Source organism: Emydura macquarii, unplaced genomic scaffold, assembly GCF_026122565.2.
Source record: "Emydura macquarii macquarii isolate MOO-44397 ecotype Brisbane River unplaced genomic scaffold, CSIRO-AGI_Emac_v2 contig_1305, whole genome shotgun sequence".
NCBI classification, from domain to species: domain Eukaryota; kingdom Metazoa; phylum Chordata; order Testudines; family Chelidae; genus Emydura; species Emydura macquarii.
In genome coordinates, this window is record NW_027131442.1 from 738,446 (window position 1) to 762,160 (window position 23,715).

The 23,715-nt window shown below is 61.3% G+C and overlaps 1 protein-coding gene across 5 annotated transcripts; it reads right to left on the reverse strand.

Moving 5' to 3' along the window:
- Nucleotides 1-2,526: 2,526 nt before the first annotated feature.
- TNKS1BP1 (tankyrase 1 binding protein 1) lies at nucleotides 2,527-22,330 on the reverse strand. 5 transcript variants are annotated; one of them, XM_067550596.1, is made up of 13 exons: nucleotides 22,253-22,330; nucleotides 21,928-22,006; nucleotides 21,040-21,194; nucleotides 19,608-20,379; nucleotides 17,401-17,473; nucleotides 14,326-15,981; nucleotides 11,078-12,966; nucleotides 6,525-6,852; nucleotides 5,700-5,850; nucleotides 5,165-5,295; nucleotides 4,482-4,633; nucleotides 4,013-4,086; nucleotides 2,527-3,004 (listed from the first exon to the last, which is right to left on the reverse strand). In XM_067550596.1, exons 3-12 carry the CDS (start codon nucleotides 21,140-21,142, stop codon nucleotides 4,026-4,028), a joined length of 5,316 nt encoding a protein of 1,771 aa, XP_067406697.1. In that variant the 5' UTR covers nucleotides 21,143-21,194; nucleotides 21,928-22,006; nucleotides 22,253-22,330; the 3' UTR covers nucleotides 2,527-3,004; nucleotides 4,013-4,025. The 5 variants fall into 5 exon arrangements, 4 of the variants coding, with proteins under 4 accessions (XP_067406697.1, XP_067406698.1, XP_067406699.1 ...); XM_067550597.1 differs by lacking the exon at nucleotides 22,253-22,330 and having other exon boundaries at nucleotides 21,055-21,194; nucleotides 21,928-22,057; XR_010920294.1 differs by lacking the exons at nucleotides 2,527-3,004; nucleotides 4,013-4,086; nucleotides 4,482-4,633; nucleotides 5,165-5,295; nucleotides 22,253-22,330 and adding an exon at nucleotides 6,155-6,229 and having other exon boundaries at nucleotides 5,832-5,850; nucleotides 21,928-22,057.
- Nucleotides 22,331-23,715: the final 1,385 nt, after the last annotated feature.

Genomic DNA, 23,715 nt, shown 5'->3' on the forward strand with positions numbered 1-23,715 from the left:
GCGCACAGATGTCATAATGGTACTTATAAACTGTGATCACGTCACCCCTTAATCGTTTCTTTGTTAAGCTAAACAGACTGGACTTCTTGAGTCCCGACTGAATCTGTGGTATAGCCAACAGATCCTCTCCAAAGAAGTAATTTCTGGTGCGTTTCTGCCAGTAAGAAGTACAGATTTCCTTTCTGCCACTACTGCAGTCAGCAACTTCCTTCCTTTAACACACACAACAGCCACAGCTCCTGCTCTGAACTTGTTGACCTCTCCAAGGTCCTGTCCACTCTACATTTCTATGATTCGGTGATGATTATCAAATTCCGATAAAGCAGGAATTACAGAAGCTGAGATCAGGACCCTACTGTCCATCCACTTCCTGCCCCCATGAGTTCAGAGTCTAGTAGAGATGGTGGGGAATTTTTCCAATGATTTTTTATTATTATTATTATTTTTGGCCCCCCCCCCAAAATGTCAATACATTGACACAAACGGTTTGCAAAACACGGTAGCTTTTGACGTATTTCCCAACTCGAAAACCTGTTGAGAAAAAAAGTTTTGAAATTGTCTAAACAGCTCCTGGTCATTTTCAAAATGAAAAGTTTGAGCTTCACCTTTGGAAGCATCCTTAACTTTCCAAAACGTAACTTAATTTGCACCAAAAAAAAAAAGGTTAAGGAAAAAGAATGGAAATGGAACAAAACATTGAAAAATAAAGACAAAACATTTCAATTGACCCAGACCAATTTCCCCCCCACCTCTCCCCCTCCCGATTTTTTCTTTGTGAAAAATTTTGCCATTTTGTCTTGATTTGGACCAGGGGGGGAGGGGGGAATTAAATGTTGAAAATTCTTCCAGGCCAGGAAAACCATTTCCTAGCCAGCCCTACAGTCTACAAAAACAAGACAAAAGCAAGGATGGGCAGAACATGATTACACTCCAGTTCTAACTCTATACCAATTGTTCCAAACTTATTTACCATTGTGGGCCATATATGAGGACCACAATATGTTAACATGGGCCATATCCAATACTGCCTGTATGGCCCTGAGGATGTCACATGGGCCACAGCTGTGTGCTGATTGGGCCACAAGTTGAGAACCACTTACTCTAGTTCAAAAAAGAATGATTTGTAGGCAGTTCTCTGGCCTGTGTGATACAGAAGATCAGACCAGATGATCGCAATGGTCCCTTCTGGCATTGGAATCTCTGAATCACCTCAGTGTCACTGATGGGCCACTGAGACCCAGAGAGATTAAGACCCAGACCCTCAAAGGATTCCTGAAATCAATGGAATTTAGGCACCTAAGTACCTTTAGGTACCTACTGTACTTTAGGGGCCTAAACAACAGGCAAGGTCACAGAGGGTGTGTGCATCACAGCCAGGAACTGAGTCTCAATCCAACCTCTTCACCATGAGGCCCCCCATTCTTTTTCCATGCCTGGTTTTATCCCCATGGGCAAAACACAGCGCCGTCATTCTCCACAGATGGTGAGATCAATCTAAGGGGCATTCAGACCACCCGCTCACCATTTGGTCCAGGAGTCCCAGAGATACTGCACCCAGAATAAAGGGCCCATTAATAGATTGTGCCCATAAAAAAACCAGAATAGGAATGCACACCTGTTCCTCAAATTACAGCACTGATCTGCACCAAACTGAGTTCACCTGCTCTGACTTGACCTCGGCCGGCCTGTGCCAGTTCCAGGTAAGACGATGACGTTGAAGAGGTTTCGTCTGGCCTCTATGAACCGGCCCACATACAACGCACGCCAGAGAAGGTACGTGCATGGACAGTGACCCCACAGTGGCTGTCAACAAGCCTGGGGGCAATGCTTGTCAACAGAGAAGAGTTACAGACAAGAACACCTGAACCACACCCGCACGAAAGCTTCAACGCGCAACCCCACCCAGAAGCTGCTCCAGGGTGAATTACTAGCGTAGGCCAGTCCCCTGTCCCGGGGCGCAGAGCGACTCACGCTGGGTTGGATATTCCTAACCACATGCAGTCAGCTCAACTAACTTTAGAGAGAAACAGTATTTCCAGGGCCAAATCCCCGGTTGGGGTCAATTCACTGTAGCTCCACTGCTGGGGTCAATGAAACTGATTTACCGCAGCTAAGTCTCTGGCCCGGGGTGGATTCAGACCCTTTCCCCAGGAAGAAGAGGGAAGAGGAGTGGGAGAAGGCAGAAGAGGAGAGTAAAAGCTCTGGGCCCTGAGGTGGGGGAACACCAGACTGCCTCGGCCACTCAGCACTACAAAGCCGGAGACCACAAGAACAGCCCGCGCCGCCCAACCCAACAGCTTTCAGCAGCCCAGCGGAGAGGAATTCCTTGAGGCTCAGGGCACAGGCAGTCCGGGGGACACAGGCAACAAGGGCTAGGCTCCCCTCACACCTGTTCTCCAGAAGGGACCCCGCAGCGTGCTCTCCTCTGCTCCCCCCCACTGGCCGGGAGGGGCCTGGTGAGCGAGGTCCAGGTGGCCCAAGGGAGACGACGTAACAGGGACGCGCCCAAGACTGCAGCTGCCCCCGCCTTTACCCGAAATCGTTTATTGTCTTGACAAGTGGCATAGAAAAAATAATCCGTGGCTCTTGGCCGAGAAAGTGTAGGCTAGCAGCAGAGAGAGAGCGAACACCCTGGCCCCAGGGCTCCCCCATCCCTGCTGAGCCAGGGATGGGGGAAGGGTCAGGGCCGGGCCCTGTCACCGACTACAAAATAATAGAGGCTTTAGACCAGGTACACGGTATAAAGGGCAGAGCGGAGGAAGCAGCCAGCACGTAGGGGCATGGGCAGATGGACCCGGCAGCTTGGGGAGTGAGCGAGCGTGATACAAAGTGCATAGATGTGCCTTCCCTTCCCCCATTCCCACCCCCAGACTGTCCTGCCGGGGGTCCCAGCTGTCGGTGAGCGGGCAGGGGGGTCTCCGATCACTGCACGGTCCCATCTCCCACCCCAATGAGCCTCTTTGGAGGGTCAGCTGTCCCAGCCCCAGCAGCAGGAGAGAAATGCCTGGAAGAGAGAAGAGAGATGGCTGGAGTTAGAGAGGGGGGACCAGCCCACTGCAGCACCATTGCCCCTCTGGAGAGAGCCTGGCTGGCTGTGTGTCATATGCCCTGCGCTGCCAAGGGAGACTCTCCCCAGCCCAAATGGTCCAGGCCTGTCATTGGAGCAGGAGGCCCTAAGCTCCAGTGGCATAAGGGCAACTGTGTGAAGTGCTAGACAGGGATCCCAGATGTTCCCACCAGTAGGATGATTTCCTGGCTGGCTGGGAAGGGATGGGGAATTCCTTGGTGAGACCCGTCCCCCTGTCAGGGAGCAATGGGGCTCCCAACCCTTCCCCCGAAGGGGGCAATTGCCAGTTGGAGCTCTCCCCTGTCAGGAAGTTTTCTCCTGCTATACAGTGTGAATTTCCCCCCCACACCCCGGTTTTGTTTTGTTTTGTTTTTCCCAATCCTCTTAGTTGCTCCCCTCTCCAGACAGGCTCAGAGCCACACCCTGGAGGAAGGACGAGGTGCCATGCACAGCAGCGCCCACCAGGTGGCGCAAGAAACCCCAACAGTGTGAGGCACGCTGGCCGGGGGCTGGAATTCAGGAAGCAAGGGGTGAAGGGTCCCCCCAGCCTGACCTCCCTGGGGTCAGCACGGCCCCCATCTGCCCTGCCCAGGGACGAGAGGGGGGAACCTCCAGTAGGAGCACCCGGGGGGGGCGGCAGGGCCTGAGTTCCCAGCCCCGTCCTGCACAGAGGTATCAGAGCAGGGTGAGTCCAGCCGGCCGGACAGCCCACTTGGACGTGCACCATGCCCGCACCGCCGCCCTCCCCCTGCCCCGCTGGATGTGGGCCAAAGAGCCCCTCGGTGGCATCACACCAGTTGGCAAGAGGGAGGGTGCGTTGCCCCCGCGGGCCTGAGCTTTTCACGGAGCTCTGTGGGGTGTGCGGGTGTGACACGCTTCCGGGCACCATGCACCAGCTGCCACGGCAAGAGGACCGACGCAGGCGGGAGGACGGGGGCCCCTCACCTGAAGGGGGTGGTCAGGATTTTTTCTTTTTCAGCTTTAGCGCTTGCAGCCAGTGGGGCGAGGAGGCATCTGACCTGGGGGGCGAGGAGGCAGAAGCCGTGGCAGAGCCAATAGGGAAAGGATCAAAACTTCCCCATATCCACCTTCCCCTCCCCCCCATTCCCGGGTCTACACGCCCACCGACACAACCCCTCCCTTCCCCCCCATGCACCCAGGGTTTTACACAGCCACTGACACGCCCAAACCTACACCCACCCCAACACCCCCCAGCATCCCCATGGGTCTACACAACAACTGACACCCCCCAACCTACACACCCTGCAACACCCGCAGGTTCTATACACCCGCCAACACCCCCTAACCGATGCACACCCCAACAGTTGCAGAGTCACATCAACACTCCTAATTGCAGACACTTACTGAAACTCCACAATCCCACTCCACTCCAGAGACACCCCCACACACTCACCCTGAGGATTTCTCCGGCTTAGGGGGCAACACCAGGGGTTTCCCCCCCAAGCCGGGGATCTTGCAGGACTTGGAGCGCTGCACTTGGGACTCCTTGGCCTCCCCCAGCTGGGGCCCCTCCTCGGCAGAGCGGTTCCGGCCCCGCAGCTTGGCCTGCGGTGCGTTGGGGAGGAGGGGGTCAGACATACATACGGATGCCCTGGCTCTGTCTGTATGTCACCCCCCTGTGAATGGCAGGTCCTCTTCCAGCCTTCCCCAACCACAGGAGTTCCCCCTGCCCCGCAGTCCCTGAGCCCTTCCACCTGATCTGGGACCTCCCCCAGCACCTCCCAGCATGGCCCCGCATACCCTGCACCACCTACAACTCCCAGCCCTGCCATCTCCACAACTCCAGCCCTGTCCCACCCTGCACCCAACCACCTGAGCTCCCCCAGGATCCCCATACCAGCCCTCCAACACCCAACCCCCACCACCCAGAACCCCCTCCAGCACCCACCCCCACTTCTCCTCCCCAGACCTCTCCCCACCCAGCCCTTACCCTCCACCTGTGACTGTTTCCAACACCCCCCCGCCCCGTACTCAGCCTCACAACATCACCCCTGAGGACATGGGCACTGACTGCTTCCCTAGTGGGCACTCCCCCGGTCATTCCCATCCCTGCCCGGGAACCCTGGTGGGCACTACCTTGAGAGCAGAGGGGTTCAGACCCGGGAAGAGCGACACCTTCACCCCCTTGGGCGACGGCCGCGCTCGCCTGCTCTGGGGCTCCTCTGCCACCTCCTCATCTGAGGACACCCGGCGCACCGCTCTGGGCTCTGAGGGGAGACACGGGGGTAGTGTCAGGCCACGCTGGGCCACATATCAACACCGCGCCAACGCCGCCGCCATGCGGGGACACACACCCATGCCACCACGCCAGGGGAGCACACACAACACCCCAGCAGTGCCCAGGGATCCCAAGGCAATACCACGCCACACAAGAAGACACACATGAGGATGTGCCATTGGCACAACAGCGCCGTGCCACAGAGGAACCCATGCCACCGTCACACCACAGGGTAACACGCCACAGCCACGCCAACACCCCCCCCCCTCCGCAGGAACACATGCTAATGGCAGGCCAAGTGCATGCAAGACAAACGCCACCCCGACGTCCCATCCCGCCACTTCAGCACCAGGCCGGCCACCGAGCTGCAGCCTGCCCCACCTGGGGTCCCACCTGTGGAGTCCCGGAACATCCAGTCATCGGCCACCTCCACCTCAAACGGCCACCAGGGGCCCCCGGGGTGCAAGGCCGGCGCCCGGTGACCTCGCTTGCGGCCCAGGTTGGCTCTGCTCCGGTAGATGGCGCTGTCAAGAATTTCCGTGTCCTGTAGGTGCCGGGGGAGGGTAGATACTGATCAGTGCCAACAGCCTGGGACTCCTGCTCCGGCCACCGATCCAGGAGAGCCACGGATTGGGCCGAGCCCCGAGGGGAAAGCCCACATGGGGGCCAGGCTGGCCCCTCGGTCTCATGTCTCCAGCAGGGGCAAAACTCAGCCATCCCCCCAGAGGGACGCGGCCCACGACCTCAGTGCCAGCCCCCAACCCTGGAGGCGATCCGCAGGGGATCAGGCAGGGACAGGCACGCGCCCTGGGGGCCCTGGGACGTGATCGCGAGCCTACGTGACTCACCAAGGCCAACGAAGGGTTAGCCATCCAGCCCCGGCCGTCTCCGGTCAGGATCACAGGGTGCCCCCATCAGATCCCCTGCAGCACAGGGGTGGGGGCATCTCAGATATGGGGTCCCTAAGCTGGAGGGTCACCAGAGAGGGGATGAGGAGAGCTCCCCTGCGAAGGAAGCCAGCCCTGTCCCCATACCAGCCACCGCCTGGTGTCCCCATGAGGCAGGGAAAGGGGGAGGGTTGAGGTCACTGCCCCCTACATCCCCGGTTCCCAGTGTGTGCATGGCAGGGCAGGCCATGTACCCAACCAGGACCCAGCGCCGGGCTAGGGAGGGAGCAGAGGCTGCTAGGAAATCCCTCTCCCTGTCCCCCCGGCTCACCTCCAGGAAGGAGAAGTCCTCGCCGGGCACGGAGGGTTGGCTGAGCCGCCTCATGTCGGTTGACAGCCAACCCCCGTCCGTGGCATCCGATGGGCTGGGCGCGCCATCCCCCTCGGGCCGGGTCCCGTCCTCCTCCTCCTGCGGCGAGGGAGCAGGCAAGGCACTGCCAGCTGCAGGGGGATGGGTGTCGATGGTATCAGAGGGCCCCCACTCCTCTCTGGAAAAGGGGCGCTGCAAGGAGATGGGGCTCTTGCAGTGGGCGGCCGCCTTGGCCAACATCCCCTCCAGCAGGGGGCTTGAGTCACAGAGCCGGGGGCCGACGAGGCTGCTGCTGGGGGAGAGAACAGTGAGACCCTGCCCTTCCCAGTCCATGGAGCCCCCCACTCCAGTTCTCTGCTCCCAGACCCCTCCCCCATAACCCCACACTCCACCCATGAGCCCCCCTCCCTCCCAGACTCCTCTGATCCCCGTCCCCCCCTCTACCCCCCGGTGGTACTGTGAGCCAAGCCCCCTCACCCAGCTTTACAGGGCATATGACAGACGGGGCTCCTCACAGCTTGGCCTGGACACACCCGCCCAGGAGCTAGCCCAGGAAACGAGCCCAGCTCAGCTCCAACGTAGCACTAACTCCAGGGCCCTCTGGCCAAGGGGCCCAAAAGCTCCCTCCAAGTGGGTCAGAATCATTATCCCCCGGGGGAAACTGAGGCACAGAGTGGGGAAGCGACTTGCCCAGGAGTTCAGTGGCAGAGCTGGGGACAGAACCCAGGCACGCCCTGATCCCCATAACCTAATTCACTGCAGAGGGCGGGAAGGTGTCCTATCCTGGGAGTGGCCAGTGGATGCCTTCAGAGAGCCACGGGAGGGGTGCACAGCTGGGGGAGAGAACAGTGAGACCCTGCCCTCCCTGATCCATGGAGCGAGCGCAGGACCAGACCACAGCCAGGCCCCAGCGCTCGGCAGACCCCTGGCGCTAGGGAAGCCATGTGCCGGTCAGAGAGGAGGGGCCCAATCCTGCCCCTCCGACTCAGCAGGGCTTGGTGCACGGGCAGAAGAAAGTGGGGACCCGGCAGGCCTACGGAGGCTGGCAAATGGATGCAAAGTCTGGGGCTGACCAGCCGGCTCCAGAGGTTGAGCGGGGGACAGGTTTTAAACACTGGAGGCTCCCGGCAGCTGACCCCGTGCATTGGGGAGCCGGACTGGGGCTTTGGGGGGCAGCGGTTCTCTTGGTGCTTTGGAAGGTCTTGCTCCAGGTCCTCTCCTGGCTCTGGGGAGGACAAATGGGGCATGTTAGCAGTACGCTCTGGCGCCACGCTGATGGGTAGCCTGAGAGGAGGGCAGCCAGAAAGACAGATGCACAGACCCAGGGGCTAAGGACACATGGTGCTACTCCAGCCCCAGCTACCCCCAAAGTGGGAGGGAGGCAGGAACACATAGGCTGTAGCGCTGCAGGACCGGCTCTGTCCCGCAGGGCCCCAATCCTGGGCAGTGCCTCAACCCCGGGAGCCGCGCAAAGTCATCTTAGCCAGCAGCCAGGACATTGTGTGCAAAGCCGCACCCGGCAACAGGCTGTTGGCTGGTTGCCATGATCTCTGACGAATGGAGCCAATGACATCACCCACCACGGACTGCAGCCTGGGCCCTTATGCGCCGGAGCCACCCAGAGGAGCTGTGAGCTCAGGGGAGAGAGTCCCCTTCTGCTAGCGTGACCAGATGTCCTGATTTGATAGGGACAGTCCTGATAGTCGAGGCTTTTTCTTATATAGGAGCCTATCCCCCCCCCCCCCCCCCCCCCCCCCCCCCCACCACCACCACCACCACCACCCTGTCCCTCTTTTTCACACTTGCTATCTGGTCAGCCTGCCTTCTGCATCCCCAAATGTCAGGAGCTAATGGGGGACTAAGACTGCTCCAGGAACTCCGGAGGACGAAGCCCTGCGTTAAAAGTGCACAGCCTCCTGGGCCACAAAGGCGGCACTGTGACGTGGTGGGACACCAATGCATTTCCACCTGGCATAGGCAGGCTCCTGGAAACCCTCCCCTCCCAGGTTACTCTGTATGGGCCAAGCCAAGCCCGGCCGGCAGAGAGGGATTCCCACGAAGCAACATGACGAGGACATGTCGTCTGAAAGCCAGGAATGAATCTGAAGAGCTAAGCCAGCGAACGAAAGGAGGTCAGTTCACCCTGGGAACAGCTACTGTACTGGAGGGGACATGGGGTTGATGAGGCTCTGGGGTGGGGGCAGCACCACAGCACACGAGCCGGCTCCAAAGCAGCACAGCTCCCATGCAGAGATGGCCCGTGTAGCTGGGCTCCGGGCTGGGGAGCCAATCTGGGTCCTAAACCCAATGCAGCCCTGATGTGCTGGCTTAGCTCTCCTCCCTCTACCTGCCTGTGTTCTCCTCTGGGATGTGAAGCCGCTACTGGCAATCAGTTCTCAGACCACATCCAATGGGGAAAAGCACTAAGTACAAACAAGAGCTGCCCGGGGGGAGGGGAGGGGAGAATTCTTGGCAAGAGATCCCCATCTGGAACTTTTTACCCCTTCTATGGAGATTTAAGCCCAGAAGAGACCGATTGATCACCTAGCCCGACCGGCATAACACATCCAGTCACCCCTGCTGAACTCAGCAACTTGTGTTTGGCTCACGTGCATCTTCCAGGAAGGCAGCCAGACATCAAGAAATGGAAAATCCACCACCTCCCTTGGCCACTGGCTGCAGCTGTTCAAAGCGGGGGTCTCCCTTCTAATCCGAACGGGTCATTTGACGAGAGCTCAGGTGACTAGGAGCCAGGCCTGTCGGGAGATGAAAGAGTGGCCCCAAGAAGAAGAAACTCCAGAGGAGGAGATTGGACGGGGGGAAGGGGGGGGGAAACAGAGCCTGGGAGTCTGAGCTCTGTGGCAGAGGAGGAGGGGCCAGGAAGGTGGATGGTGGAGGAAGAGGCTGGGAGAAGGGCTTACGGAGTCTGGATCCACCAATCCCAACCAGACTGTGGATGCAGAAGAAACAATTCATGGATTCCGAGGCCAGAAGGGACCATTGTGATCAGCTAGTCTGAACTCCTGTCTGACACGGCAGAGAACTGCCCCAACCCCAGTGGCCTCCAATTTCCACAGTGGCTAATGATTTGGGGGAGAGGGGGCTCTATGGGGGGGGGGGAGAACCAATCTGAGACAGTTTAAAAAGGGGCTCAATTCTAAGAAAGCACCGAGCACCTGGAAACAAGGTCCCTTGCAGGCACCTCCAATTGGGCTGAGGGGTTTGCTCAGCTGCTCTAATGGTTTAGACAAAAGACCCTGCCCTGGAAGCTATGAAGGAAACGGGGCAGCCGAGGCAGGAGGGAATGGGCTGTCCCGGATTCATAGGCAGGAAGCACTGTAGGAATGGACAGTCCATTCTCCTAGCACAAAGCAGCTCACGGCAGAAACCCCAGAGGTGCGAGCTGGCCTGACGCACTAGACTACAAGCTGGATGAGGGGCTGAAGCGGAGGAGAAAATAGATGGGTGGCAACGCTGGCCAAGGAGACAAAGCTACTGGGCGGCCAAGGCCAGGAAACCCAGCAGCAGATGGAAATCAACAGACCCAATCGAAGCAACGTGTGTTGGAAGGAGCAGCCTCAGAAGAGAGTGGCCTGCCCATCTGGGCCAGGGAGCCTGCATCTGGCCAGCCCTGGTTGACTCTCAGAGTCAGCTGGGAAGGGGTTTTCTAAACTGGGTTGGGGGCGCTCAGCTGGAAGGGAGCTGGGCTCTGAAGCACGGGGGTTGAACAGAGGGGGGTGTCCTCCTTTCGGCAGTGAGAGAGGTGGGAGGGAACGTCTGGGAGTTGGAGCCCAGGGCCGGCGGAGGAGTGGTTCTCTGGCTGGACGTCCAGCCTATGCTGTACAGTGAAGAAAAAAAACACTGTCCCAAGAGAGACATGCAGGTGGGACTGCGCCTCCTGCCTGGCTGGGCAGCCGCCTACAGCACTGAATGAACAGGTTGTGGCGGAGCTGCAGAGCTCCTGGTGGGGCCACAGGAAGCTCAAAGCCAAGGCCAACTGAGCCAGCGAGAACAGGAATGTTCCTGTGTGGCCATGTAGCTTCTCGTCTCAAAGCCAAGGCTCCGAAGGGGAGGGGGGCAGCAGGAGAGGAAGGAGGGGGTCCGTAGGATGCCATGTGGTGGATAGAACATGACCCAGCTGCCCTGATCAAGCCAGCACAAGGAGGCACGTGATCATGCTGGGCAGCAGCCCAAGGGAGAGCTTCCCCAAGGAGAGGAGGCGTTAAGCAGTGGAACTCACTGCTGCAGGATGTTTGAGAGCAAAGAGTTCAGCAGCAAAACAGGCATCTGCCAGTTATGCAAGCGCAATGGTGCTGATCCCCACAATGGGAGTACTCTGCCTAAACAGCCCCACATTAGGATCGGGATGAGATTCCCCCCCTCCCCTCTGCCCTCCATGTTTGAGACCAGACCCCAGCCTAGGTGGCACACTGGCTGCTTGGATGAGCAGTGGAGGCCGGGATGGAGCACCCTGCACTTCAGCCCCACCATCCCACAGCCAACCCAGCCCTTACCTGTCTCCATGCGGCTCCGAGCCGCCCGTGTCGCAGCCATGGCTTTGTTGCCCACGTCCAATCCCAACATCACTGTCCCAGTCCATCTGACCCGCTCCAGCCTCCCTGGTCTCAGTGGAGCCCTCGGCCCCAGAGCCCAGCTCACGGCCCCAGTCAGTCTGTCTCACTCTGGCCTCTCTGAGCTCCTCCAGGCCTATGATCCCAAAGCCACTGGCTGTGGCTGGGCCTTCCATGCCGAGGTCGCTGGCCCCGTCTGGCTGCCCCTCAGCAGCCTCTCTGGGTGATTCGGAGCCCCCCGCCCCCAGGCCGCCGGAGGGATCCATGCTGCTCACGCTCAGTTCGTTTGTCCAGTCCATCCATTCCCCTCTGTGTTCCCTGGGGTTGTCAGACCTGACTGCCCCCAGGCCGACGGAGGGATCCATGCCACGGAGGCCTAGATCCCGGGCCCAGTCGGACTGCCCCACGCCAGCCTCTCTGGGCTCATCCAGCCCCACAGTCCTGGAACGGCCAGCCCAGTCGGTCGGGCTCGCTCCAAGCCCCGCTGGGTCCAGGGTCCCAACCGCGCCGGATGGATCCAAAGCGCTCAGGACAAAGCCACCCGCCCGGTCGGTCCCGATGATGCCGAACTGGCTTTCATGCTCGAAATCGCTGGCACCATCCCTCCTAGCGAAGTGGAACTTGCTTTCGTTGCCACTCCAACCGGGCCTCCTGGCACCAGGCTCTCGGGCTGCGTGGTCCGGGTCTCCAGCACCGCCCTGGTCTCTGCTTCCAGAGCTGAAGGCGTTCTCCCGGTCTGCATGGTGAATGCCACATTCACCCAGCCAGTCCGGCTTGTCCACGCTGAACGCTCTGTCCTGCTGGGCCCTGTCGCCAGCAACGAACTCCTGGGTCCAATCTGGCTTGTCGGTACCAAACTCCTTGTCCTGCGGGGCGGTACTGCCAACACCATATTCACAGGTCCAATCTGGCTGGCCAGCACCAAACTCTCTACCCTGCCCGTTGGCCTTGACGCTGCACTCGCGCGTCCAGTCTGACTTCCCGGCACCAAACTCTCTATCCTGCTGGTCTGTAGCGCTGACACGGTGTTCACAGATCCAGTCTGGCTTCCCAGTATCAAACCCTCTATCCTGCTGGCCTGTATCACCACCACCACTGTGCTCACGGGTCCAGTCTATTTGGCTGGTATCGAACTCTCTATCCTGCCGGTCTGTATCGCTGATACCATACTCGCGGGTCCAGTCTGTCTTGCTAGTACTGAACTCTCTATCCTGCTGGTCTGTATCACCGACACCGTGCTTGTGGGTCCAGTCTGTCTTGCTGCTACTGAACTCTTTATCCTGCTGATCTGTATCACCGACACCGTGCTCGCGGGTCCAGTCTGGCTGGCTGGCACCGAAATCTCTATCCTGCTGGGCTGCATCACCAACACTGTACTCCGGGGTCCAGTTTGATTTGCCAATACCAAACTTCATGTCCTGCTGGGTGCTGTCCTGAATGCTGTAGGTGCTGCTCCAGTCGAGTTTCATGGTATCTAACTCCCCGTCCTGGCTCTCAGCACTGCCAACATTGTACTGGCTGCTCCAGTCTGGCTTGCCAGTGCTGTGCTCCCCATCTGGCCGGCAGCCGTTGCCAATGCCATAGGCGTCGGGCCAGTTTCCGTGCCCCACGCTGGAATCGCCCAGCAACTCCATCTCTTTGTACGCACCGGCCCAGTCCTGTGTACTGGTGCCAAACTCCCGATCCTGCTCCATCTCACTGGCTCCGTAGCCACTGGGCCAGTCTCTCCTCCTCGTGCTGGGCTCACTGGCCCAGCCAAACTCACCGGCCCGGTGGGCACCTCTGATGCCGAACTCGCTGCATAGATCCTTCCGCGACCAGCCGAGGAGATCCTGGGAGGAAGGGGGGAGAACAGGGTTAAAGGAGGATATAATTTGGGGGGATGTATGGGGGGGGGGGGAAATCAGCTCCTCCACCCCAAACTGGCCCTTCTGTATGAAAGGCAGGGAGGGGGGATTCCAGGGATCTGTCTCTTGGGGGAACACTCCCCCCAGCTGCAGTATTGGGGTGCCGGGTTAGGCTGCAAAGATGAGGGGGAAGAAGTTTCCTTCCTACTCCGGGGCATCACCCCACCCTCTCCATCCCACAGGCTGATGACCCTTCACTCCTGAGCATCACCCTTCTGCCCAACAAGACAAGCAGGAGACTCCCCACCATTTCGCCCGCTTTTCCTGGGGTCTCTGGTTCGCTAGCCCCTCTGATCCGGCCCCAATTCCCTTTGCTCTCAGGGGCTGCTCCTACCCCTCTGCCACAGCACTTGTGGAGAGCGAGATCTCACTGGGCAAACCCGACCGATCTGACACCCACCCCTCCACGGCCCAGCCCAGCAGGGCGGCCACAGGAACTAGGTCTCCTGGGTCCCCCACACAGTTGTGGTCAGAAGTGCTGTCTGTACTCACAGCCGCCGCCCCCGGCCAAGGGGCGCTCCATTCACCCATGCGCCGAGCACGCCCGGCCTTGTCCCGCAGCTCCAAGTTAGCCAAGAGGCGCTCCAGGATAGACGTCCCACCAGCCTCCCTGGCCATGGCTGTGGCGGGCCGCCTTATGCACCCCAAGAGGGATAAGCCTGGGAGAGGCCAGCAGCCACGGCTGCCTTCTGGGGCTTTCCTTTCCCCGCCCCGGCTCGGCTCGCCCCGACACGCTCCACTCTGCCTCCGCCCAACCTGTCCGACTGCTCTGCACACTGCGCTGACGGCCAAGGCCCAGCCCTGCCAAGTTTGCTCAGTGCGGCACACCCACCCCTCACCCCAGCGGGGAGTTAACCCCTTCTGCTGCCGCAGCCAGGGACAGGCTGAGTGCGGGGCATTCCCCTGGCCCACACTCACCTGGGGAGAGCGCCCCCTGCTGGTCTTGGGGTGACTGCCCCACCCCCACACACTCTGGGGAGATGTCCCCCCATATTCCCCAGGCCCAGCAGGAGGCGCTCTACCCACTGTGGGACGCCCCCTCCTCCCCACACACATACTCACCCTGGGGAAAGTGCCCCCTGCTGGACGTGGGGCAACTGGCTTTCCCCCCCACACACAGCCTGGGGAGAACACCCTCTGCTGGGCCCGGAGAGAGAGAGAGACAAACACACACACACACACACACTCTGAGGAGATGTAGTCCTCCCACCCATCCACTCACCCCTGCTGGTGCCAGGAGATCCCCCCCTTTTCCCGCCCTGCACAGGGCCACCCCGCCTTTACCTCTGGCCCTGCAGGGTCCCCAGGCTCCAGCGTGTCCTTTCTCTTGGTCTCATCGGCGCTGGGTGGGGGCGATGCCAGCAGCTCGTCCAACCAACGGGCATCGGGATGCGGCTCAGAACCCGCCTCACCTGGCCTCGCGCCCCCCTGGCAGCTCCCCGCTTGTGCCTGGCCCAGTGCCGAGTCATCCCCCTGGCAGGGGTCAGCACTGGCTGGCCGGGGAGCACCAGAGAACAGGAGGGGGGCGGCTGGCTCCTGGCCTGGCCCTGGCTCCGTCAGCCGTGGGGGGGTACCTAGCAACACCCTGTCCTGCTCCTCCCAGATAGCACCCGCGTCTTCCACCCCTGCAGGGCCCTTCACCTCGGCCACTGCCAGCTCCCCTTGCAACACGGGGCCCCCAGGACACGTGGCCTCTGAGCCCCCTGGTCTCCCTTCAGTTGCCCCTTTATCATATCGGGCCCCAGTGGCATCGCCCGAGCGGGCACAACTCTCAGCAGCTGCCACATCCTGCCAATCCATGGCAGCGCTGGGGTGCCCCGGCCTCAGCCCCTTGGAGCCGCTCCCCTCACCAGGCCCCTTGGGGCCCGGAGCCAGGCCCTCCCCGTCTGAGTGCTCCTCCTCAGAGAGGCCAGAGTCATCTGCCTCTCTGATGGGGGACCTGGGGGGCTCCCACTCCGGAGCCCGGGACGGAAACGCCCACTCAAAGGACCGCGACAGGCTCCAGTTGGACTCACCCTCCAGTGGTTGCTCAGAGGGTGGAGGCCCTTCCCTGGGCAGGGCAGCCAGGGAGCCTCCCAGCACCCCCATTCCTAGCCCCCTGTCTGGCAGCTGCACCAGCCCGTCTGAAGAGCGCCGTGGCCCCGGCTGCGGGGGCTGGAAGCCCTCGCCCGCTGGCGCAGGTCCCGTGAACGTCCTCGTGTCACTGGGGGATGAAGGGGAGCCTTGCTCAGAAAATGGGGAGCTATCAGAGGGCCTCGAGGACTCAGCGGGTCCATCAGGGGACCCTGGAGACCGAGCGACTCTGGTGGGGAGCTTAGGAGACAGACTGGGGGCATCCAGGGACAGAACAGGAGTTTTGGGGGCCCCTGGGGAGTGAGTTATTCTGGGGGACAGCTCAGCAGGGGCATCAGGGGTGCCTGGTGCCAGGGGCTGCCCTGCAGGGGGGCTGCAGGGGCGCTCTGTGGGGGCATCAGGAGTGCCTGGTGCCAGGGGCTGCCCTGCAGGGGGGCTCCGGAGGCGCTCTGTGGGGGCATCAGGGGTGCCCGGTGCCAGGCCTGCAGGGAGGCCGGAGGGTGCTGGGGACCCCTCACCAGGAGCCTCCGGAGATCCCGGGGAGCGGGAGATACTGCGGCAGGGCTCAGCTGGCACACCGGGAGCCGGGTCAAGGCTGATGGAGATCTTAGCCAGAGACTCGGGGGTGTCTGGTGAACTGGGCCTGACCCTGGGGGGGAGGTTGGCGTGGGCACTGGGAGAGCCCGGGGCGGGGAGCTCAGCGGGCAGAGCAGAGGACCCTGGGGCTGAGGCAAGAAGCTCAGCAGGGAGGTAGGGGGCCGCTGGGGCCCGGGCAAGGCCAGCAGAGGTGCCGGGGGAGCCGGGGGGCGCCCCAAGGGGGAGCTCGGCAGGAGCCGTGGGGACAGGGCAGGTCCAGGTCAAGGAGAACTGCGAGAAGAACAAGAGATCGGAGTCAGTATCCATGCACCCCAAACAGAACAGGGCTCCCCACCATCCCTGGTTCGGCCCCCGACCCTCACTGCCTGGGCTTCCCCTCCCATCACCCCCAAACAGTCCCCGACCCCCAGCACCTGGGCTTCCCCCCGCATCACCCCCCAAAAAGCCCCCAACCCCCAGCGTCTAGAAATCACCCCTACCTCCCCCCAGATGTCCCCTGACTCCCACCGCCCGGGTCCCCCCCCACCAGCCCATCCCCTCCCCGCGGGGAGTGTCTCTCTGGAGCATCAGGGAGGTTCCTGAATCAGTGACTCAGCCCAGTTGGCTCCCAATCTCCCTTGGAGCGGCTGCTGCCTGGCCTTGTTCCTTGCCCTCCCCCACTCTTCATGCCCAGGTGATCCCTTCAGCCCCAATCCTGCCCCACACCTGCCCCCAGCTTGGCCTCAGTTGCAGACTTCCAGGATCTAAGCCGCCCTCCCCTTTCCCACTGTAGGGAGTCCCCTAGCCCCCTGGCAGGGAGATGACAGGCAGAGAGGAGGAGGAGGAGGAGGAAGAAGGAAGCAGGAGAAATCAAGCCACGTGGCTGCAGAGTGGCATCCAGGGCTTTGGAGACACCCAGCCCCAGGGCAGGAGGGTCAGATGCCCCCCACCCCTGCCAGGGAGAAGGGAAGGGGGCCCCCGGAGGAGGACTTGCCCCCCTCTGCCCCCCAAGGGGAAGAGAGTTAACAGTTAGCCAGCAAGAGGTTATTTCCCAGGAGTCCCGAGAGGAGCGGCTGGGGGGTGGCCCGCCCCGCCCCACCCCGCCCCACCCTCCCTGCCTGGATTTGGCAGAGGGCCCAGCGGGGTGGGAACCATCCGCCCGCCCGCCACATACCTGCCAGGTCAGCGAGCCCAACGCAGTGAGTCAGCGCTGCTCCCTCCTTGGGAGGTGAGAGCAAGTGCTGGGTTCCAAGCACCAGGGCCAGTGAGCCAGGGGCCCAGGGTTGTTTCTGCAAGGGGTGGGCCCCAGGAGACCCCAATTCAATCAGCTGGCCTGGTCTCTTGTCTCCACCCCATTCCCCAGGGCTGGGTGAGATAAAACAGCACAGGCCTGGGACCCTATGGGTGGAGGACCCATGGTGCCACACAGGACGCCTGGGTTTCTGATCGCTCCCTTCCCATGTCTGGAGCAGGTTCAATGGGCCCGGGAACCCTCTGGGTGGGCCACCAATGGGGCTGTGCAGGACACCTGGGTTCCCATGCCCTCAGTTCCCAGGAGAGCTGCAGCAGCTGGTGCTCAAGGGGCTGGCAGAGAAGGGAGAGGAGACACGCACCCCAGAGAGAGGGAGCCCAGGAGGAGACAGGAGAGCCCGGAAGGAGAGCACCGAGCAGAGCAGCCGCCGCGCTGCAGGGGGCGAGCCGAGAACTCACGCCAGGGGGGGACGGCGGCCTCCTGTGTCCGGACTGGTCCCCGTCACAGCTGGCGCCGGCCGGGGAGGAGCCACTAAGGGAGAGAAACCGTAGACAAGGGGGGTTAGTCTCCAGTACAGGGGGTTTACACCCTGCTTGGCACACAGGATCTAGGTCGCCAGCGGTCACAACCACCATGGCTATAGGCTCCTGCCCAAAGAAGCGTGTGGCCCAGGTGTATGGTGGGACATGAGCAGCGCCAAGCCTCTCGGGCAACGGGATGGGGTAATGGGAGTTCACCCCTCCTGCTGTCAGAGCAGCTTTGTGTCACCTGGCTGGAGCCCTGCTTTGTTCCCCATCCCCCCTTCCTCTGCCCAGGATCCGGTGCTCCTGGTCCCTCTCTCTATCCCCCCTTCCTCTGCCCAGGATCCAGTACCCCTGGCTCCTGGCTCATCCCCTTGCCCAGGATTCCTGCCAGCTTCTTCAAGCACTAAAAGGGCTCGAGGGAGAAGGATCCCTCGGGCCCTCCCGCTGCCGCCACCTCCTCCAGCTCATAACCCACCCCCTCCCTCTCTGGTTTCTTCGGATCTGCCTGTGAAAGCCCACTTGTGCCCTGCCCCATGCTAAAAATACCCTGCCTTGAATCATTGGGTGCCGAGCTCTCTACTCCTGCCCACTAGAATTCTCCCGCCCATCACCTCCAACACAGCGCCATCCTCACCACACCACTGAAACCGTCCCCACCGAGGGAGCTGACCCCCTCTTCCACACTAAGACCAAAGGTCCTTTCTCTGCTCTTGCTACCTTTAGCACCATTGATCACTCTCTCCTACCCCTCCCTAGCAGATTTTCTGTTTTTCCTCTCATCCTGCTGACCCCAATTTCAGCGTCTGTTTGGTGGCTCCTTGTTCTCTTGTCTCCCTCTCTCTGCTTATGACTCCAAGGATTCTGTCCCTTGCTTTCCTTTTCTTCCACTCCCCTGGAGTCAGCCACCACCTAAGGATGAATTCACCCCTCACCGCTTTGCCCAATCTCTCACCTCCAGCTGCTCTGACCGCCTCATCCAACCCAATCACTCAACACTGAGCATCCCATCTTCCCTTCCAATCCTTCTCCATTGCCTTCGCCTTCTATCCTCAATGACAAATCCACTGGCACTGTTTCCTCAGCTCACCGCCCAGCAGCATCTTCGACTCTTCCCTCCACACCCACGTTCCCTCTATGTCCTGTTTCTTCCCCTGCGGGATCATCCCTCCAACTACCATGCTCCTTGGAAGCGGGTCCGGCAATGGACTCCACATTCTTGGGTTCTCTTCCCGGCTCTGCCACTGGGTGACCTCGGGCATCCCTTCCCCCATGTCTGTTATCCCCATTTTACACATGGGGAAACAACACCTACCTCCTTGGGAAAGTGCTTCGAGATCTATGGACTTAAAGCTCTCTAGAAAAGCTCGATACCACTGTCTTCACCAGGATCCGCGCTGTCCTTTCTAACCCCACAGCCATGTCCCATTCATCTCCCACCTCCACGGCTGCCCTTTCTCCTCTCCACTTCGAACCCCTCACCTTCAAGGCCCACCACAACCTTCCCACCTTCCCCCACAACCTTCCCACTTTCCCCCATGCGCTCCCACAGCAGCCCACTGTCCACTGACCCTGGATCACACTCTCGCCCGTTCTCGTCTTCCAAACATTTCTCCTTCCTACCCGGTGCTCTCATCTTGCCCCCCCCCCCCCCCCCCCCCCACATCGTGGGTCTCAGACTGCCAGCTCTCAGGGGCTGGGAACACCTCTCAAGCCTTACCTAACTCACATTACACAGTGGCTTATTTCAGGTTAGCTCAACCACGTTCCTAACAACTCAAAATAAACCAAGGCCTTGCACACACGTTCACATTATCCAATACCCACTCCCTTTGGGAATCGTGCCAGGTTTGTGGTCTCAACCACATCCTGTGGCAAAGAGTTCCACAGGTTAACTGCGTGGTGTGGGAAGGTCTTGTCCATATGCAGTGTTGCACCCATCTAACTACAGGGACGATTTTATACAGATGCCAAAGAGCTGTTTGGACGCCCTTAGGATTCTCCTCTACGTCCAGGAACTGGACTTCCTCTCTGCTTCCCTGGGGAAGACCTGGCACCCCTTCCTAGCCCTGACACCAGATCCTACCACCTTGCCAGAACAGACAAGGCCATTACTCACAATACCCTGCACATCAGTCCCTCACCTTTCCCTGGAGGCTGGGCTGGGGTCTCTCTCTGATTCTCCGTCTGGGGGCTCCAGAGGGCGTTGTCCACTGGGACTCAGGCTTCCTTCCCTCTTCCTCCCACCGGTGACCGGCTCATCTCCACGGGGCGCTCTGCTCTCCTGAGCTTCAGGGGACCCAGATTCCTGGGAGGTCTCGAAGGCAGGGACGACGGTGCCACCTTCCCCTCCCTCGGTGCTCGACTGTCTCCGGAAGGCAGCATAGCCTTTGGGCCCAAAACAGGAGCCACCATCAAGGCTGAAGGTTGAACGCAGGCCCCACACCTGCTCGGGGCTGCCCAGCCCCTCTTTGCGGGGGCGCTCCATCTTGGCCAGGATCTCTTCCACCGTGGTGCCGGGGAAGCGCTCCGGCTTGGCCGCCACCGGCTTCACCTTAAATGGGGTAGCGCCCTTGAGGACTCCGAGGAGCCCCCCAGCAGGGGGCGTCACAGGAGCCGGCAATCCTTCTTCCATGGCACGGGGCGGGTCTCTGGCTGCGGGTGGTGGTGACCCCTTCCCATTGGGGGTCTCCTCCGGGGGGCTCTTGAGGCCAAAGGACAGCCGTTTAAGGGTGGTGCTGCTGCCACTGTACGGCTTGGGACCCGCCAGCAGGTTGATCTTCTCAGCAGAGGGAAGTTCGAGGCGGGGGGCCCGCGGCCCAGGGGATGGCGGCGGGGCACAGGGCTTGGCTGGCACAGCCGGTTTGGGCAGCATGCGGGGTTTGGGCCCGACCGGCGGCTTCAGGCGAGCATCACCTAGGGTCAGAGAAAGAACCCAACCTCATGACGAAGAAGTACCAACTGCGCTCCCCACAGAGCATGGACTGCCCTGGCCAGCCCCACAACAGGGGCAACCCAGGCACCGCCCCCGGACAGGCCAGGGAGAGGTTGCCTCGGGAGAGCAGATGGCCTGTGCTGGAGGGTTGTGATGGTGGCGCCAGGCTGAGAACTCAAACTTGTCTCACACATGGACCCCTGAAGAGCAACTGGGTGAGTGGCATTGCCCATGTGTCCCATCCCCCACCCCCTGAACCAGCCAGTGTCCCTATCTTGGGGCTGGATCGGAGCTAGGGCCCCCTAGAGGGAAAAGGCTCTGTCTCCCGCTCCCCACCCCCAGAGCCACCCAGTCCCCCACCCTGGGGAGGACTCAGAGCTGGCACCCCCCTAGAGGGGGTAGGTCTGGTGTCCCGTTCCCCATCCACAAAGCCAGCCAGTCCCCCGCCCCGGGGTGGGATCGGCGCTGGCACACCCTAGAGGGGAAAGGCCCCGTGCCCCATTCCCCGCTCCCAGGCGTTTTCTGAATTCAGTGACACTCCTTGTTCCTCGGGCCCATCACTCAAGAGAGCTGTTTCCCAGCTCTGCTAGCCCCCATCCCAGCCCCCTCTACTCTTCTCTTCCCCTCCCCTCACTGTGTACCTGTCTCGGGACTACCTGCCAGCTGCCCACCTCTGGCCCCCATGCTGCCATTGGTGGTAGGGCAAGGAGGCGGGGGGCACAGGGGATGCGGCTGGGAGGCCATAGCAGCACCCTGGACTGAGGCTCGACAAATTCGCTGCACACGTGGTCAGCCCCTAGGAGAAAGAAGAGGAGAAGGACGGTAGACTGGAGCTAGGTGAGAAAGGAGTAGTCAGATTACACCCCTCACCAGTCCCAGCTGCCATCTGGGGTCCAATACCCAGCATACCCCTCAGCTTCAACGCCAGCCCCATCCCTGCTGCTCCTATGAGGGTCCCACCATGGCCTCATTGCCCTGCGGTCCCCACACTTCCACCCCCTGCCTGCCTCTGGTCCCATCCTGCTGTCGCCTCCTGAGGATGTCCCCTACCCCCGCCAAGCACTGCACAGCCCCAGCTGCACAGCTCCGCACCCCATGTACAGCAGAAACCAACCCCCCTGCCCCAATTTCCACCCTGCCCCCAACACAGGGCCAGCCCCCCACAGTATCAATCCAGTGCCTCCCCATAGCAGCCCCATACCTAGCCCCCACTCCCCACACATGCAGCCCACCCACCCACCTCTTCAGTGCCAATCCCCCACTCCCAGCCCCCCCAAAGCGTCAACCTCCTGCTCCGCGAGCCCTGCCCATCCAGTGCCTGCCCCCCCCCCCCCACACCGCCAGCCCCCCCGCCCCACCCAGCGCCAATACACAGCCCCAACTCCCCACACACACACGGTGCCAGTCCCCCCTCTGCACACAGGGCCAACTCCCCAGGCCCCGGCCCCCCATGCACGCACGGTGCCCACCCCCTTCTGGGTCCCTGCAGCTCAGCACCAGCCGGCCCGGCCGCGGGGAGCCCAGCTCACCTTCCTCACAGCTGCCTCATCTCGGGCCTAGCAGGGCCGGGCGGGGGGAATGGGGCGCAGACACCGCCCGTGACTCAGGCTGCAGGGACAGGAAAATCCAGCTCGCTCCGAGACTAGAGGGCCTGACTCCGAGCCCGGCCCGCCCCCGGCCCGCCCCTTCGGCCCTGCTCTCCTCCTCCTGCCCTTCCCACCTCTCCCCCCCCCCTTCTCCTGCCCCTCTCCCCCTTCTCCTCCCCACCCGCCGCCCCTTTTCCTGCCCCTCTCCCCCTTCTCCTCCGGCCCCCCCTTCTTTTCCTGCCCCACTCCCGGCGCGCTGGGAACCGACCCCCTCCGTCCCCGGCGAGGCGCTGGCGTCACTCACAGCTGCCCCAGCCAAGCCGGGCGGGGCGGGCACATCTGGAAGCCATCGCCCCCCCCACCCCCGCCCGGCCATTTCCCAAATCCCTTCTCAAGTTCCCAGCCTGGCCTGGCCCGGCGCGGCGCTGGAGGGAGGGAGGCGGCCCAGTTGGGCCGCGGCTGCGGGCTCCTGCCTGATCTGCCTAGGGAGCCGGAGGCGGCCCCAGACCCACACCCGGGCCGTGCGGGGGTCCCGGGTCCGTGCCAGCCCCCTGCCCCCCTCCCGGGGTTCTAGGTGGCAGGGCAGGACGGGCCACAGGGCTTCGGGCAGAGGGGAGCTATGGGGGCATCGGGGGAGTTGTCGGAGCTGGGGTTGGGGCAGGGGGAGTTGTTGGGGGTGTAGGGAGAGGGAGGGCATCAAGGAGTTGTCACGCATTGGGGCAGGCATCAGGGTAGGGCGGCTATGGGGAAGTTGCCCCTCTCCCCACCAATACCCACCTATCATGCCATGCCCCCTTCCCACGCCCCTACTGTGCATGCATCCACACACCTCATTCATCCTCTGCCTCCCATGCCTTTACACTGCACCCCCTCTCCCACATGCCTCCTCCCCCTGGTCTAATACCCCTCACCCCATCCACATCATGCCCCCTCTCCACATCCTGCCTCCCCTCCACTGTACCAGTCCCCCCACACACACCCCTCCCTGCATGTCCACTCCACACAGAATTCCCCTCCCCAACCCTGTCTCCCCCCCATGTCAATATCCCCTTCCTGCCCCTCCCTCTTCCTCATGCCAAATCCTCTTGTGCCCTCTGCCCCTCTCCAGCTTCTTCTCAGCACTGCAGCCTCCTGGGCATGACCCTTACCTCCCTCCCACTCCAGGACTTGGCATCACCAGACCTTCCAGCTGAGTGAGGATTCCTGGCCACCAGACAGCTCCCCTCCCCAACCTAAAGGCTTTGTGACCTCTGCACTGGGACCCTACATGGTGTCCTCCTTTCGGTGGGTAACAGATCCCAGGTTGTGCCAACCCTGGGGCAAGCAAGATTGCACATAGCCATGATTTGAACATCCCCCACACTCCTGCCTGCCAAGAGGGGCAAGTGGTTCAGTGAACAGGCGGGAGACACTCTCATAGTGATCTGCCCCTTCACTCCTGGGGAAACATCCTGCACCCCCAAAGTGACATATCTCCAACCCTCCCACCAGAGCAAACAACCACACAGATCAGGCCAGGTCCCCAAGGGCTCTGCAGAGATAACAGAACCATTACACAGCAATTCAATTACAGCACAAGCAGTCCCCAGGTGAGGAACCAAGTAGAAGAGGATTTAAGAGTAGTTCAGGCACCAGGGAGAACTAAGCTTCTTCCAGATGAGCCCTGGGAGGAAGGCAATTCTCAAGGGCCGCCAGAGGAGAAGGCTCAGGGAAGAGGTCAAGTAGAGGAAT

What these genes read in the sequence shown, in the direction of transcription:
- TNKS1BP1 (XM_067550596.1), bottom strand. Translation starts at nt 21,142, where the DNA reads ATGGCCTCCCAGCCGCATCCCCTGTGCCCCCCGCCTCCTTGCCCTACC. An exon ending in GGCAGGTAGTCCCGAGACAG is followed by an intron (nt 20,380 to 21,039) that starts GTACACAGTGAG and finishes CTCTGACCCTAG; the next exon opens with GTGATGCTCGCCTGAAGCCG. An exon ending in TCGGAGCCGCATGGAGACAG is followed by an intron (nt 6,853 to 11,077) that starts GTAAGGGCTGGG and finishes CTCCCCCAGCAG; the next exon opens with CAGCCTCGTCGGCCCCCGGC.